Below are 17,068 nucleotides of genomic sequence, written 5' to 3' on the forward strand. Positions count from 1 at the left end.
TTATAGGCATGAGCCACAGCGCCTAACCAATCTGTATACTTTTAAAAATTTTATTTATCTTTAATTGACAAATAATAATTATACATATTATATATTTATGGGGTATAATGTGATATTTTGATATATGTTTACATCGTGGAATGAGTAAATCAAGCTGATTAGCAAATCAGTCATCTCACATACTTATTTTTTTTGTGTGAGAACATGTATAATCTATTCCTTTAGTAATTTTGAAACATACATTATTATTTATTATACTCACCACTTGGTATAATAGATACTAAAGCTTATTCCTCCTATCTGAAATTTTGTACCCTTCTATCTCTACATCTCCCCCTTTCCCCATGCGCCTGTCCCCACAATCCTCTACTAACTACCATTCTACTCTCTACTTCTGTAAGTTTGACTTTTGTAGATTACACAGGTAAGTGAGATCATGTAATATTTGTCTTTCTGTGCCTGGCTTATTTCCTCTACTACAAACTGATTCCTAGTAAGAACTGAACTGTATCTAAAAGCCTTCCCATATTGTCTTCATTCAAATAGTTTCTTAGTGGTATAAATCCACTGATGCAGTATACTTAATTTACATATGTACATGTGACATGCCCCAATGTCTCTACCCAGTATGAATTCTCTGATGTACTTTCAGGATGGAACTAAGCCTAAAGGACCTTCTGCATTTATTACATTCAAAGGGTTTATCACCAGTATGAACTTTATGATGTATAGTAAGTTCATGGCTGTAACTAAAAGCTTTCCCGCAATCTTGACATACATAGGGATTTTCACCAGTGTGGATCTTCTCATGTCTAACAAGATACAAGGCACAATGAAATGCCTTCCCACATTCTTTACATTCATAGGGTTTATCACCAGTATGAATTCTTTCATGAATTCAAGCTGTAAGGCATGACTAAAAGTCTCCCCACAATCTTTACATTCGCATGACTTTTTACCAGTATGAATTTGGTCATGATATATGAGGCTTGTGGCATGATGAAAGGCCTTCCCACATTCCTTACATTCATAGGGTTTCTCATCACTGTGAGTATTCTGATGAACTTTAAGTTTTGAAATGAGCCTGAAGGACTTCCCACATTTGTTACATTCAAAGGGTTTTCTACCATTATGAATAAGCTGATGCTGAGTAAGTTGTCCAGACACACTAAAGACCTTCCCACATTCCTTACATTCATAAGGTTTCTCACCAGTGTGAACCTGAAGATGTATAGTAAGTTTATGGCTATAAATAAAAGCTTTCCCGCACTCTTGACATATATACGGTTTCTCCCCAGTATGAATTCTCTCATGTCTAACAAGATACGAGGCACTACGAAAGGACTTCCCGCATTCTTTGCATTCGAAGGGTTTGTAACCAGTATGAATTCTGTTATGATGTGCAAGGTGTGCCTGTTGACTAAAGGCCTTCCCACATTCCTTACATTCATAGGGTCTCTCACCAGTATGAATATTCTGATGTAATTTAAGGTATGAATTGAGCCTAAAGGATTTCCCTCATTTGTTACATTGAAAGGGTTTCTTACCATTATGAATACTCTAATGTCGAGTAAGTCGTCCATACACGCTAAAGGCCTTTCCACATTCCTTACATTTATACGGTTTTTCAACACTATCTAATGTATGATGTGTAGTAAGTAGATGGCTACTATTAAAAGCCTCCCCATACTCTTTACATTCATGAGGTTTCTCCCTAGTATAAATTCTCTGATGTATGGTAAGTTGATACCTACATCTAAAGGCCTTCCCACGTTCCTTACATTCATAGGGCTTCTCTCCAGTAGGAATACTCTGATGTGATTTAAGGCCTGATTTGAGCCTAAAGGACTTCCCACGTTTGTTACATTCAAAGGGTTTCTCACCAGTGTGAATACTCTGATGTCGCCTAAGTCGTCCAGACACACTAAAGGCCTTCCCACATTCCTTACATTCCTACGGTTTCTCACCAGTATGAAATCTATTATGCACAGTAAGTTGATGGCTACTCCTAAAAGCTTGCCCACACTCTTTGCATAGGGTTTCTTAGCATGAACTTTTCCATGTTTAGCAAGGTTTGCAGGATGACTAAAGGCCTTCCCACCTTCTTTACTTTCATAAGGTTTCTCAAGAGTATGAATTTTCTCATGTTCTCTAAAGTCTGTAAGATGGCTCAATGCCTTCTCAAACTCTTCACATTGATCAGGTTTCTCACTAGTATGAATTCTCTGGTGTACAGTAAATTCTGTAAGATGACAAAAAACCTTTTGACATTCCTTACATTCGTATGATTTCTCTCCTTTATGAATTCTCTGCTGTAGAGTAACAGATGAGTGTTTCCTATAAATGTTCATTTTTCCAACACTGATTATTTCACACCTTGAATCCAAATCTAAAAGACACAAAAGAAAAACATTTGTTTCTTGGACCAGAAAATGTAAAGGTCTATTGTAGAATTCAAAGAAATTCTCACCTACTAGAGAAGGTTGAGAGAACTCTAAAATACAGTTATAAAATATGAAAAATGAAGGGGGAGCTCAGAAAAGGATGAATGGATACAGTGGATTACTGGTGAATGTTTAACAACCAGCCCTACACACACACACATAGACATACCAGTCCTGTTTTGTAGTGTTTGCCAAGATCTGTGGAGTAAATAACCCCACTGAGGACAATTTCAAGTTATTACTTTAATGCAGTGAACCCAGACTTAGTAAGAGATATGCACAATTGGCTCTAGGGAGACAGAACTGGCCAGCTGTATCACATCCTTTCTATATAAAATATAAATTTATATTAATATAAAAAGGCGACTATAAATACCTGACCATTCTTCAATTAAAATCCTCCCCAAAATACAGATGTTCCCACCACTGTGGTTTATTTTCTTCTATACACAGCCATGTATGCTTCTCTTCACATATTAAATAAGATCCTGAGAGTTTGTATTTAGTTATCTTACCCTGAGATACTTCCCAATCCTACAGGTGTTCAGTCTGTTTTGTTATTCCATAACTTTTCTCAGGTCTTCCCTAATTTTTCCTTTTAATGAATGCTAACCATTCTGGTAATCCCTAGAAGAGTATGTCAGTGAATTTTCAGACACGTACCAGGTATATGTACCAGACCTATGGAATGTTGTGCATTCTGAAACTCTGGGCAAAGAGGGGACCTCAATTATACGAAGAGGTATGAAGGAAGAAAGCCAAGTACTAGATGAAAAAAATTAGCAAAAGTGAGATGAAGGATAATAGTCTACAGTCTATATAAAACAATTCTTTCAGCAAAATAAAAAGTGCTCAATTAGTGGGGCATGACTTATAGCAGAACATATCTCCTTGTAATGAGAGTATGGTATGTGTACTAAATGTAGAAATAATATAAATAACCCTTTCTGAAGTGGAATAACAATAGAAATTAATATCAGAAACCAGAACCCTTTCATGTGGAAATAGAAATGTCCTCAGCATAATAAATGCTGGGTCAATATGGAAATACCAGGTCTGTCCAGAAAGCATTCAGCCACATAATATGAAAAATAGAGACATTTATTAAAGAAGATACAAGAAACACTGTACATAGGACAATGATGCCTCAGTTCCCTTCAAAGTAGGCACCTTGGGACTTCACACAGTTCTCCCAGGGTCTCTTAGCCTAACTCATACACGTTCAACATGCTCAGGTGTTCTTTTTGCACGCCTTCCAGAATCTGGATCACTTTCAACAGATTCTCGACTGTCTTTGAAGTGTTTATGTCACACTTTTATTTGCACCACACTCACTGCATTGTTCCCAAAAGCCTTCTGAACTATCCAAATAGTTTCAATGGAGGAATATTGAAGTTTAATGCAAAATTTGTTGCAGATTTGTTGCTGTACTCGCCCAGTCATTTTCAATGCGATGGCCACACAGTACACATGCTCACTTAGTGGCGTCTAGCGCCCCACTGACTGGTACAGTGAAGATGTCATTGTTCATGCATGCCCATTACAGTCCACTTGCCTCGACTGCCAGGTTACATTGGTGTCATGCAAACCATTCTCACTGTATTATCAATGGCTGGATATTTTCCAGACAGACCTCATAAAACACTGAAGTGGAAAAACTCCAGTAAATCACAACTGATAAAACAAGGACATATCATAACCTTGGGCATTCAATATCGGCAGTCAGGGAATTGAAAGACTTAAATACTTTTCTCAGTAAAAATGAAAGAAAATGAGTTAAAGACTATTACCCAAAATTTAGGAAATAAACAGCAAAGTACAGAAAAGTAGGGAAAAAAATGATAAAAAGGAAAATAATGAGCCAGAAAGCAGAAAGCATTAACAAAAAATTCAAAGTTATGGTGTTCATAAAAACTAGCTAAAATATGGGCTAAAGTGATCAAAAAAGAGAGTAAAAAAATAAAAATAAGACATACCAAGGGGAAAATAAGAAACACAGAAGAATTTACTTAAATTATTAGAGTACTATATGAATAATTTTGAAAATATTAAAAAATGAATAATATTCCAGGAATATTCATCAAAGTTGACCATACAAGTGAAAAGTCTAAACAGCAAGTTCTCACGAATGAAACATACATAGCTACAAGCAAAGACAGTTATCATGAGAACATTTTGCCACCTATCTTGTAATTTCTCCATATCTAGATCTAAAATATGCACATAGGATAGGCCAGATTCACTAAGGGAACAACAGGTAAGGAGTGCCTTGAAATCTTATGAGAAAATGAAAGGAAATCTTCAAAGACTTAACAGAGTTGTGAGTAAATAAAACAGTGAAAATAGTAAAATAAAAAGGATTAGGTTAGATATAACAATGCAGAATAAAAGCAATAAATTGACAATGATACATAAGAAAAGAAAAAAATCATTTCCCACCATTATGCAGCTCCTTAATTTAAGAAGTTCTACTTATATTTTGGCGGCATAAACCCCCAACAGCCCTGTCCCCTTTGACTGATTTAAAACTGAATGCTTGACAACATAAAAAAAAAAACAACTCACCACTTAAAGAGTGCAAATAAAAGTAAGTAATTGCAAGAGATTATGGAAAGGAAGACAAAACTTTAAAACGGTACCCATAATGGGCCGAGTTTCTTGGTTTTTCTTCTATCATGTGCTTGCCTCAAGATGGCTCCCACTTATAGTGGGGCAAGTGTAGGCTACAAAGACTCAACAGAAACCTCAACATATTTCTGCCTATAGGAATCATGAGAGTGACCACTGCCTAATTGCAAAGTGATAGGGAATCTTGGAGGGAAACAGCCAGAGAAGACCTAATTTTGGATACTGGTCAGTACAATTCTCAGCATAACCCAAACCAAACAAGTGTGAGGATACAAAACACTGTAGCAAAAACTTAGAGACCCTAATTGAGAACTACTAGCACCCAAAAATAGCAAGATAGAACTTACGGTTTAAACGGTACTACTTTGATTTCTTGCTAATATAAAACTATGAACCTTTTCCAGAAGAATGAACAAAACCCAGAATTGATGCAACATAACACCACGTTTAAAATACAGTTCAAAATTATTCAACATACAAAGAACAAAAAGAGGTATCCTACTCTTAGGGAAAAGAGAAACAGCAGTTGCTAAACTCAAGATGACTGAAATGTTAGAATATTAAGACAAAGACTTTAGAAAAACACACTGGAAATGATGGAAAATATAGGAAATATTACCATGGTGGGGGGACATAAAAAGAACAAAGTGGAAATTATACAACTGAAATGTAAAATTACTAAAATAACAAAAACTTACTCAATGAGCTTAAAGCAGAATGGAAATGATAAGTAAAGAGTTAGTAAACTTGGAGCAAGAGAAATTATTCAAGTTGAAATTGAGAGAGACAAAAGATTTTTAAAAAATTTAAAGAGCTGTGGGAATAATCCAAAGATGTGGTTGGAATCTTAAAAAGGAAAAACAAAAGAGATTGGGGCAGAAAAATTTTTGAGGAAATAATGATTGAAAACATCCCAAATTTAGTGAAAGAAATAAGTTTGCAGATTTAAGAAGTTCATTGAATGCCAGTGATAGATAAATAACGATAGGACCAGCCAGGGCAACATAGTGAGACCCTGTCACTATAAAAAAATTAAAAAATTAGCCAGCCATGGTGGCGCACGCCTGTAGTCCCAGCCACTCGGGAGGCTGAGGCAGGAGGAGGATCAATTGAGCCCGAGAGTTTGAGATTGTAGTGAGCTATGATGACACCACTGCACTCTAGCTGGGGTAACAGCGTGAAACTGTCACACACACACAAAAATTAATAATACTAAACAAAGCTTTGTTCCTATATATCCCCATTCTTTCCCAAGCCATGATAATTTGAACACTTAACAAGATAACAGAAGAGGGCACTCTAAAACCATAAATTTAGAAATGGCATCCAGAACCATGACTCCTTTCTCAAAGTTGAGAAAAAATTAATCTCAGATATAAATGACCAAAAAAAGAGGCCCAAGGTCAAACCCAATACAAGAAAGTATAAAAGAAAAAAAGACAAAAGCAAATGATAGACATATAGACAGCTTAAATGTACATCAAACAAATACCTCAAACCAGAGAAAACCTATAACATACTATTTAAAAATATGTTATAAGACAATAAAATACTTTGAGATATGATAGCATATAAATAAGAATTAGAAAAACTTGGTTGGGCATGGTGGCTCATACCTGTAATTCTAGCACTTTGGGAGGCCAAAGCAGGAGGATCACTTGAGGCCAGGAGTTCGAGACCAGCCAGAGCAACATAACAAGATCCTGTCTCTACAAAAAAGATTTTAAAATTAGCCAGGTGTGGTGGCACATGCCTGTAGTACCAGCTACGGGAGACTGAGGCAGAAGGATCAAATTCCAGCCTGGGCAAAAAGAACAAGATCCTGTCTCTAAAAAACATAATAAGAAGAAGAATGAGAAAAACTCAAAAATGAAGTGTTAGACTTTAAGACTAAAGTAGAAATAAAAGAAATAATAATTTCAGAATATCAAACTAGAGAGGAAGAAGAGAATAAACCCAAACCATTCCAATTAAGTCAAGAAAGATTTTTAAAACAAAGGGAAAGAAATACATCAAAAGGATAACTCATTAATTTCTATTTGTTTAATCTGGATTTCTGCTTGTAGCTCAACAAAAATTAAACGTTTGCCTTTTGAAAAAAATAATGATAAAAAACTCTATATCATCAGATAATGCTACTAATTACATTTTAGAAATACCCCTAATTCTTCATAATAAAACACAAAATCTTATAGGACCTGATTCTTTCTAACATACTGACTTCATATCCTGTTAGTTCCCCTCCTCGCTAACTCTGCTGTAATCTACCAGCTGCTCCTGAGACACACAAACCCAACTGCCCCTGAAGCCTCTGCATGTGTTGTTCAATCTTCCCTGGCATACTCCAATGACCTGAGCCCTTACTTCATGTCTCTGCAGAAATGCCGCCTCCACAGAAAAGGGTTCCTGAACACCCTACATGATGTAAAAGTGCCCTGTTCTTGTTTACTGTCCTTCATAGTATATTTCATGGCCTGATATTATTTATTTTTGCTTTTATGTGTATTCTATTTGTTCCTTAACATACTCTAATGTCCATCATTACAGGAACACCATCTGTCCTATACAGTATTGCCAGACTCATTGTGCCAAGCATGGTGCCAGGCTCAGAGTATTCAAGTACTTGCCATATATAGAAGTAAATGTAATTTTAGGGAATGGAGCCATATATATGAATTTATGTGCAAAGGAAGATCTAGAAAGCATTTGGATCCAAAATCCAGGTAAAATTACTACACCCTGGAAGGACAGTGTCTGTCACTAATTGGGAAGGAAATATGAGAAAAATAACATGGGAAATAGGTACCGATGTAAACACAAACTTCCCAGGCTATCTCATGCTGACTGATTCATTTTTTTCTCCACATCACAAGCTGCTTCTCCACTGAGAAGCTCATATGTTTACCAAATGAGTTGACCACATCTACTTGGGCTGTTACTTACACAAATGGCTTTCCCTGCCTTACTTGCTCTTACCTGTACACTCTCTTCTTGATTCTTCTGTCACAACCATCCAGGGCTCTTTTCCTTGCTCCAATAAGGTAATTTATGTCTGGCTTAGACATAGAATGTCCTGCTTATAAAGAAAACAAGTGCCACAAAATATGGAAATAAACTTTGAAAGTCACAATTAAAATTATAATGACACCAAATGAAAAGTCAATGAGATATTGAATAAGATTTTAAGAGTGAGAAATAAAGAGATCAGTTAGGGAGAGTCAATGTTTTTGTCTGCTGTTTTTAAAAAAAAAAAAAAAAATATATATATATATATATATATATATATATATATATATATATATATATATACTCTTTTGTCCTCTAATTCTAGAGAATAAGCAAATGTGATTGAACACATACACCCTGGAGCCTGGCATCAATTCATGACTTTGCCACCTTCCAGGTGGATGACCTTGGGCAAGTCACTTAAACCCGTGGTTCCTCACTATTCTCACTTGTACAATTGGGAAAATAATTGGGATGTTGGGAGGATTAAATTAGTTAATATATACGTAAAGTGGGTAGAAAGATGTCTGGTACTTAATAATCACAGTTAGCTGTTAACATTTATTATGCTACTGTAATTATTTTACTAAGAGTATATAAGAAAAGATATTATAGCATATTAATTCTATTTTACATGTGATTTTCATGGATTACAAATTTCAACCGTAAATCAAATGAACTCTGTCTTAGGAAATGGACTTTCTCCCCAGTTTTATGTGAATTCCATTATCTAATCCACCACTATATGAAGAAGCTCTCTTTTGCTAATGACAGCAACTTAAGACCCTCTGTCGAGCTGATATCCCAGTAACTGCATCAGATAATAAAATGGAATACTATAGCTATTCTGAGCACAAATAAATAAGAAACTTGGATCCCTTGACAATGGTTCTACAATGAACACAAGAAAATTCTAAGCTAAACTATTTATAATTAGGTAAGAGAGAAAAATAAAAGAAGTATCAGAAGGAGGTATGAATGTCACTGAAAGACAGGATGTAAGTGTTTAATAGAGTTGCCATCACTGACCCAACAAAGCTGAAATTACTTCAGTAGGAACCAGGGAAAGAAATCTAACTAGTTTCTTGAAAGGCAGCCCTGAAAATCAAAATGGAAAAAGCATATATCCTCTAGAACAGATTCTCAATTATTCTAAACTATCCGAGGCTGGTAAACATACCCAGTGAAACAAAGTTACCATAGTTCTCCATTATCACATCCCGGTACAAGGTCTTCTGGACCAGGTCTAGATATTCCCACTCATGACGAGAGAAGTTTATGACCACATACCCGAAAGTTATGGATCCCTGAAACAGCAAACCCATGTATTACTGGAAAAATTAGAGAAAAGATTTAGAAAATGGAGTAGAAGATATGAAGGACTGCATTACAGCAAAAGAACAACATGATCAGCACACAGACTGGAAATCCATGATATTCAGGGAAGGGAATGAAGTAGAATGTATACATATTTTTGAAGAAGACTGTGACACAGACAAAACTTTCTCCATGTTCTGGGATATCTGTGCCATTTGAGAATGACAGAATAATAATGTGTCCTATTAAATTAAATCATTATTAGATGCATAATACCCAAGAGATATTTACTTGGGAAGAGAATTAAAAATTTAATCATGAGACATTTTATCCAACATATAGTGTAGAATCTCCATTTTAAAAAACTAAGTTTCCATAAAATTAGTAATTTCTTCAAGATTCAAGTACTTCATTATTTCAGATCTTAATATGTATATTTTTGTTTTCACAAAACAAAATATTTTTTGGCACATGACATCATTATTTTATGGTAATTACTTCTCAGGGTGTTCTACCCAAATCCATGACATTTATGTTTATAAGTCCCAGTCATATACTAATTCACACAAGCATGCAATTTTCCCCTACACAATGGTATTACATCCTTCAATGCCAAATTCCACCTTATCTAGCTGAAAAACTCAAATGTCTGGAAAATTTCAGACTTCTCAACGAAAGTCTAATGGAACTGTTGTCTCAGTCTCACTAAATGACAAAGCTGATCTGGAATGGATATATCTTTACTTCAAGGAACTTGACTCCTTTACACTTTATCACTGCCCATAATAGAAGAATGAGTACCTAGAAGGTGTCAAATAATATGGTCAATAATGACATGAACACTAGCTAATCTGCAGTAGGCCACACAGGGAAGATGCTGGGTGATGTGGCACATACTTTACAGAAGAACAAGAACTGAAGAGTAGATTTACTGAGGACCCTCTCATCATAGGTAACTTCAAGAAAAATAATGAAAAGACTTTCATGACCTAAATCACACATACATATCTACAAGGAGAGAAACACTGACTTACACAGGCCATGGTTTTATACTGATGAGAGCTGACTAGTCCTCAGTGTTTCTCTACCAGAAAAGCAGAGAGTCTGGAGAAGCTAGACCTGAAAGAATAGAAAGACCTTGAGAGTAGCTGTGCTTCAGTCTTCCCCACAGGACTCAAGGTAATATTTTAGTCTGCCATTTCAGGTTCCAAACCTCCTGTCACACACAATTTGGGAAGATTAGGATTCCGGAGAAACTCATTTCCTCCCCAAATTTCCACACATCTCACCTACACAGAGTCATAGAGCAGAAACATACTGGCATTGAAGTCAGACTTAGATACTTCAACAGGAAATATTCTGGCCAATGCACCATTTTGGTGAGGCAGATGTGGACATAAGATTGGCAGCTCTGTCCTTCCTTTGAGCAGATCTACCTCTTTCCATTCCCACCTTTAAGACTGAAAAGAGGGCGTATCGTCCACACCACTACCTCTTTTTGATGTTGAAATTGGGTGAAGTTGGTCAAGATATTGGAGATAAATCTCTCCAAGTAGACTCTATCCCACACTGTCTCAAACTTATTTCAATTCAGATATGACCTCCCTTGATAGGTTATAAGCCTTTTAAAGGAAGCAATGCTATCTTTTTAGATATTGTCCCTCACAAAAATACTATCATTTCCAGGTATAGCACAGTACAGTCACTTACTATAATATATAAATATATAATATATAAAGTCTGATTTTTGACCATAAAATTCACTTCTAGGAATTTTTTTTTTTTTTTTTGAGACAGAGTCTCGCTCTGTTGCCCAGGCTAGCTCACTGCAAACCTCAAACTTCTGGGCTCAAGTGATCCTCCTGCCTCAGCCTCCTGAGTACCTGGGACTACAGGCACGTGCTACCACCCCCAGCTAATTTCTTCTATTTTTTTTTAGTAGAGACAGGATCTCAGGATCTCGCTCTTGCTCAGTCTGGTCTCGATTTCTTGACCTCAAGCGATCCTCTTGCCTCAGCTTCCCAGAGTGTTAGGATTACAGGCGTGAGCCACCTCACCCAGCTACTTCTAGAAATTTTTAAGAGGAAATGACAATAGAAGTACCCAACAAATACGGGCAAGTATATTCATCAGAGAACAATTTTTGATTATCAAAAATTAAAAACAGTAGGGAACAGGTTAAACATATTATTCTCTGCTATACGGTGGCATACTATGCCATTATTAATAAGACTGTTAAATCATATAATCAATGGAAAACAGTATAAAGAATGAATTACTCAGTACAGAAGACAGATTTTAAAATGTATGTATAAATTAATAAGTGGTATCCTGGTAAATTTAAAAACACAGGTTCCTTTCTCAGACTCTCAGGACGTGATACTGAGCTTTGAGCCATGAGAGACGTTAACATCTCAGTGCCTCTGTTTTCCCTATCAGCAAAGTAGGGATAAGAATATTACCTATTATACATGATTATTTTATGGATTAATCAAAATAACCCACAGAAATACTAAAAAAAGTATATAATGATAGCTAATGTAGTAACATATCATTGAAGATGAAAAACATTGCATGTCAATTAATCCATTATTATAAAAGGAACTTAACTCTGTTGCCTCCTATTTTTGTTAAAGTTTGTGCTTCATGGGCTTTCTCTTTCTTATAATTTCAATTTAAAAAATTTCAAAGCCTACCTTCAAGAAAATACAAATCTTTAAAGAACATTAGTTAATTAAAAAGATCATCAGACAGGTAAAGAGAAAATGCCCCTTCTCAGTCCACAACAGCTACAGAGAATAAGGAAAACACCCTTCAGCCTCATATACATGTTCAAAGAACAATATCCAATAAAGTACTAAACTGAGAATATTAACAAAAGAGTGAATCTTATTCTTCTGCAACATATAAGCATTTCTGTATTTGTAAATATTAGAATATGTTTTCTTATTTTGAAATATCTTTGTAAAAATTATTCATACTGTAAGAAATCTAGAAATCATAGATTACTGCTCTTTTCTCTGAAGTAACCTTGTATCTCTAAACTATTAATTCTGAAAGGGTATCTTACTCCATAATTTATGGCCTATTAAGCTTTAAATAACATTTTTAATATCTAAAATGTATAAACACTTGGATTGTTTTTCACTTCAGAAGGAGATCCCTGGTACTGTCCTTCTCTCCTAAGATGTATAGAAATATACAGAAACCCATGTCAAAAAATAAGATTATACCAAATTTACATATAGATCTAATTGGCTTTTATTTACAATTCATGAATGAGGCATCCTCCATTTTACAAAATAGAATGAGAGCTCCCACTGACAATGGCAGAATAGTGGGTTTTATAAAGTGGAAACAAATTACAGAACAATAGAGAAAAAACTGATTGACATCAGGTTACTTTAGGTTAGATTTTTGGGTTTAAACCAGAAGGGAATTCCTTAGCTGAGTCAGGTGACTGGAATCTCCTATTTTCAGAGAAAACTGGTCTGTTTGAGCATCTATCTCCTTCCTTAAAGTTTCAATTTGATTATGTGGTATTTATTTAACACCAGTGATTTCAGTTTGATTTGGTCTGGTCTGTTGGGGTCTAGTGCGGGAGCTCAGTCCAAAACAGTGGTGTCCCATAATTTTTATTTAATACACATGATTGGGATAAATTTCTTTTTCAAACTAAAATTTGGAGTCTTTGTCTATTTGATTAATCTTCTTCAGCAGAAATACCACCATGCACAAACACACATGAAAATTAGAAACATATACACCAGAATTTTTAAAGTGATTATCTCTGGGCAGGGGGATTTGGGATTATTCTAACTATCTTCTTCATAACTCCCTTTGATAAGCAAAGTTTTGCAATGAGATTGCCTTAATGACATCATCACAAATAGAACATCAAGATATTTCAAAGCATTAAACTATTTTAAAAATATCATTATAGGAAGAGAGTATGCTTTTGTCATTAAAAGAAATTTAAATACTAGGCCTAGAATGAAAAAGCAACATGATAGAAACCTATACTACTTCATGTTCTTGAATAGCCTTCAGCTATGTTGCTTGTAGGTGATTAGACACATTTCACTTTAAAGATTCTTCATTAATGGAAAAGGAAATGGCCCTTGTATGTTTAATGGGATACAGACACACAAAATAGGCCAGATGATTTGGGGCAAACATGAGAGGCTCAATATATGTGGCCACACCCTTCCATTCTTGTCTGAAAATCCAATTAAATAAATGATCATTTTGGATACAATCTTTGCAAAAGGCTTGCAAAATTCCATTTTTTAAATGGGCTGCATGTATAGTTTAAATTTTTGAGAACTATGATCCATAACTGTAAATACTGCTTAACACATTAGATCATAGCCATTTTTCCTTTTAATGATGAATTCTTTATCAACATAAATTTTATTATCTGCATAATATCCAACCCCATAGATGTTGTGATAGTCTGAACTTTCCCATGTTGATCACTAGTTCTCTGCAAAACCATTCCAAAGTATACAATCTTTGATTCCAAATCTAAAGCCTAGGTATAAATAATATGGATTATGGACACCTAAGAAATGCAAATTAACAAGCATACACAGCAAATCTCTATACAATTTCAAGGGATTTGTGGTGCCCCGTATGCCCATAAACACAAAGGACCACTGATTAATAATTCCTGTTCTGGAACACTAAAATTCTGGCTCACTTCCTTAATTTGCAAGGACACCACAGCACAACTGAGTTCATATTTCTGCTGTTTTTGATCTATAGAAATCCAAACCGTAATGATCCAGATTCACCTCATCATAGTGAGCATTTATGTTTCCCCTTCGAAGGCTACACGTGTCATAATTTCATGCATATAACCAGAAGGACGGAATCTGTAATCAGAGATCACCGCAGGTTCTTATGATCAGAATTCAAAAACTTTGTGCTTCTTAAACATGTAAATGAAATTCAAAGACCTGGGGGGATGGGGAGGGGGGGTGACAACCTCTTCCAGGAAAGCATCCTATTCTTGGAACTGACAAAGATTCTCTGCATGACCAAATTTTAGTCAGACTGCTGAACGTTCTCCTAGGCCCATCTACACTTCATTGTAAAATCCAGTTTAAACAGAAAACCCTGCCAAGTTAGTTTAACACCAACCCTCCACCCCTATATCTAATTGGGTTCCTCATCCTCCACCACCCACCAGGAGGTATCTATCACGTTGGCTTGGCTTCAGCAAGAATCCTGTTCGGTCGGTTTAGCCAGAATCCCCCTTGCCCCTGGTATTTGCTCTTAGTAAGTTTCCATCCAGGGACCCTCATCCTGTTCCTTGGCTATAAATTCCCACTTGCCCATGCTGTATTGAGAGCTGAGCCCAATCTCTCTTACCCACTGCAAAATCCCACTGCAGTGGTCTCCATACCTACCACAATAGTCCTGAATAAAGTCTTCCTTAGCATGATTTAACAAGTATCACTGAATAATTGTTTCTTTAACAGGCTCTATCAATTCCTGCTCTAAACGTCCCATCCTGTTTCTTCTTAAAAACTTTCAAATAAAGCTCAATATTTGATATCTAACTTGGACAATTTCTCTGTGGCAGTCATACTTGGCTCAGAGGAGGGCACAGGAGGCATCAGGGAACATGAAGCCACGGGGTCAGTGACACCACAGAACCACAAAACCACAGCAACGCACGATCGCGTGAAGGACACGCTCCTTATGTCAGGGTCACTCACGCAAGGACAACCACGCACCTCACAGTCTCACAGCTGCACCCACCGTCACAAAGGCACGCCCCGGCCCCGTCACACGCTGCACGGTCTCTCCCCACGCCGCCGCTCTCCCAGAGATACGACCACCCGCTCTGCAGCCCCAGCACCCACGGCCCGAGATGGCGCGCAGACCCGCCCTGCCGCGCTCGGGGCCTCGGCGCTCCGAGCGCCTCCCGCACCCCCTCTCTCACCGCCATCAAGGGCCCCGCGCGGGCTGCGGTGTCTTTCCCGCAGCGACCCACGCCGGCGTATTCCTCAGGTGGCATCAGGGCACGCGCAGCGCGCAACCAGAGATGCCGGAAACGGAGCAAGAGGTTCCAGTTTGCACCATCGCCTGAGTGAAATGTAGTCCAAGCTAGAATAGTCACGACCGCAATCCACTGTGAGAAATGGATCCCAGGGTCGTAAAAACCTCGAAGAAATGCGACCGGTGACCACTAGGACCGCCCGAGTCCAGAAGACTTCTGGGACTTGCCGCCTATCCTGGCAGTGCGCAAGCGCAGAGCGCCCAAATCCTGGCGCCGCCGGCCCTGCGCAGGCCGATTCCGCGAGGGGGCGAGTCTCGGGGGAACAGCCTGTGGCGGTCTGAGCAGTGTCCTTTGGGAGGCCTCAGATCTAAGGGTGAGGGCCCAGCAGGGAGAATCACTGCTGCGACCCCCAGGACCATCGCACGCTGGGCTGGGTGTGAGCTCCTCAAGGTGGGACGCTGGGACCGTTATGGCCCCTGAGGCAGCGCCAGCCTGTTTGGTAATATATGGGATGGTAACTTCTAATACCCAAGGAAAGGCCTCGCTTGCCCCATAAAGTGTTAGGTAAATTGATTAACATCATAGATGAGTGGGTGCAGTTCCATTAAATTCTTCCATACATTACATTCTTCATCCTTGGACACATTAAAGACGGACTGAATTAATGTGGTTAAAAAAATCATCTGAAGAAGTATCTTCTAAATATTTTTATTATTTTTGTTTAGGAATAAGTTTCTTAAAGATAACCAAGGGAAGAAATTTTCTTAAAATTTAGTACCTTGATGTGGTAATTATTTGTAAATTTTGATTGTTATTTATAAATACTCAAAACGTCTGAATGGTAAAAAATGAATTAAAAAAACTTTAGATAAGTGAATTTGGGGGGAAATATTTATAACAAATAAAATGGACAAATAGATAATAATCTTAATTTACTGTCTTTCTGGCTCAAAATACTGGTCAATACCCTAAGAGGAAAAGGCACAAAGACTAAAAATTCACGATTCACAAATATAAATAGTTGAAAACCTATTAAAGTTGCAACCTAAGAACTTGATCACTTATCTTTTCTTTTAAATCAATTCTTGGATTTGTTGCTCTGAATCTCCTGAGTAATCCCCTCAGGAGCACCACAACTGCAGTGGATACACACATAGATCACATAGATCAATGGATTAAATTAAGTCCAGGAATAAACTTCACATATACAGTAAATTAGTTTTCAACAAGGGTACCAAGGCAATTCAAGGAGGGGAAGAATAGTGTTTTCAACAAAGATTGGAGCAACTAGATATCCATATGGAAAAGACTGAATTGGGATCTCTACCTCTCACCGTATACAAAATCAACTCAAAATGGATCAAACACCTGAGTTTAAGAATTAAAACAATAGAACATTTAGAAGGAAATACAGGCATAAATCTTCTGGACTCTATGGTCAGCAATTGTTTCTTACATATGACACCAAATTACAAACAACACCACCAAAAAAGAAATTGGACATAATCAAATTTTAAAACTTTGTACCTCAAAACCACCATGAAGAGAAGGCAACCCAAAGAATGAAAGAAAATTTTGGTAAATCATATTTCTGATACAGGATTTGTATCTAGACTATATAAAAAAGTCTTTTGCCACTCAATGATAAAAAGACAACCCAATT

General features: G+C 36.9%; 1 protein-coding gene across 1 annotated transcript; it reads right to left on the reverse strand.

Moving 5' to 3' along the window:
* Positions 1 to 117: 117 nt before the first annotated feature.
* ZNF607 (zinc finger protein 607) lies at positions 118 to 15,610 on the reverse strand. Its single transcript, XM_045532132.1, is given in 7 exon segments — positions 118 to 900; positions 903 to 2,036; positions 2,039 to 2,389; positions 8,049 to 8,118; positions 8,120 to 8,145; positions 9,259 to 9,385; positions 15,349 to 15,610. Coding segments are annotated over 7 exon segments (2,064 nt in total). The 5' UTR covers positions 15,424 to 15,610; the 3' UTR covers positions 118 to 619.
* Positions 15,611 to 17,068: the final 1,458 nt, after the last annotated feature.

This window comes from Lemur catta, chromosome 19 (genome assembly GCF_020740605.2).
Source record: "Lemur catta isolate mLemCat1 chromosome 19, mLemCat1.pri, whole genome shotgun sequence".
Taxonomy (NCBI): domain Eukaryota; kingdom Metazoa; phylum Chordata; class Mammalia; order Primates; family Lemuridae; genus Lemur; species Lemur catta.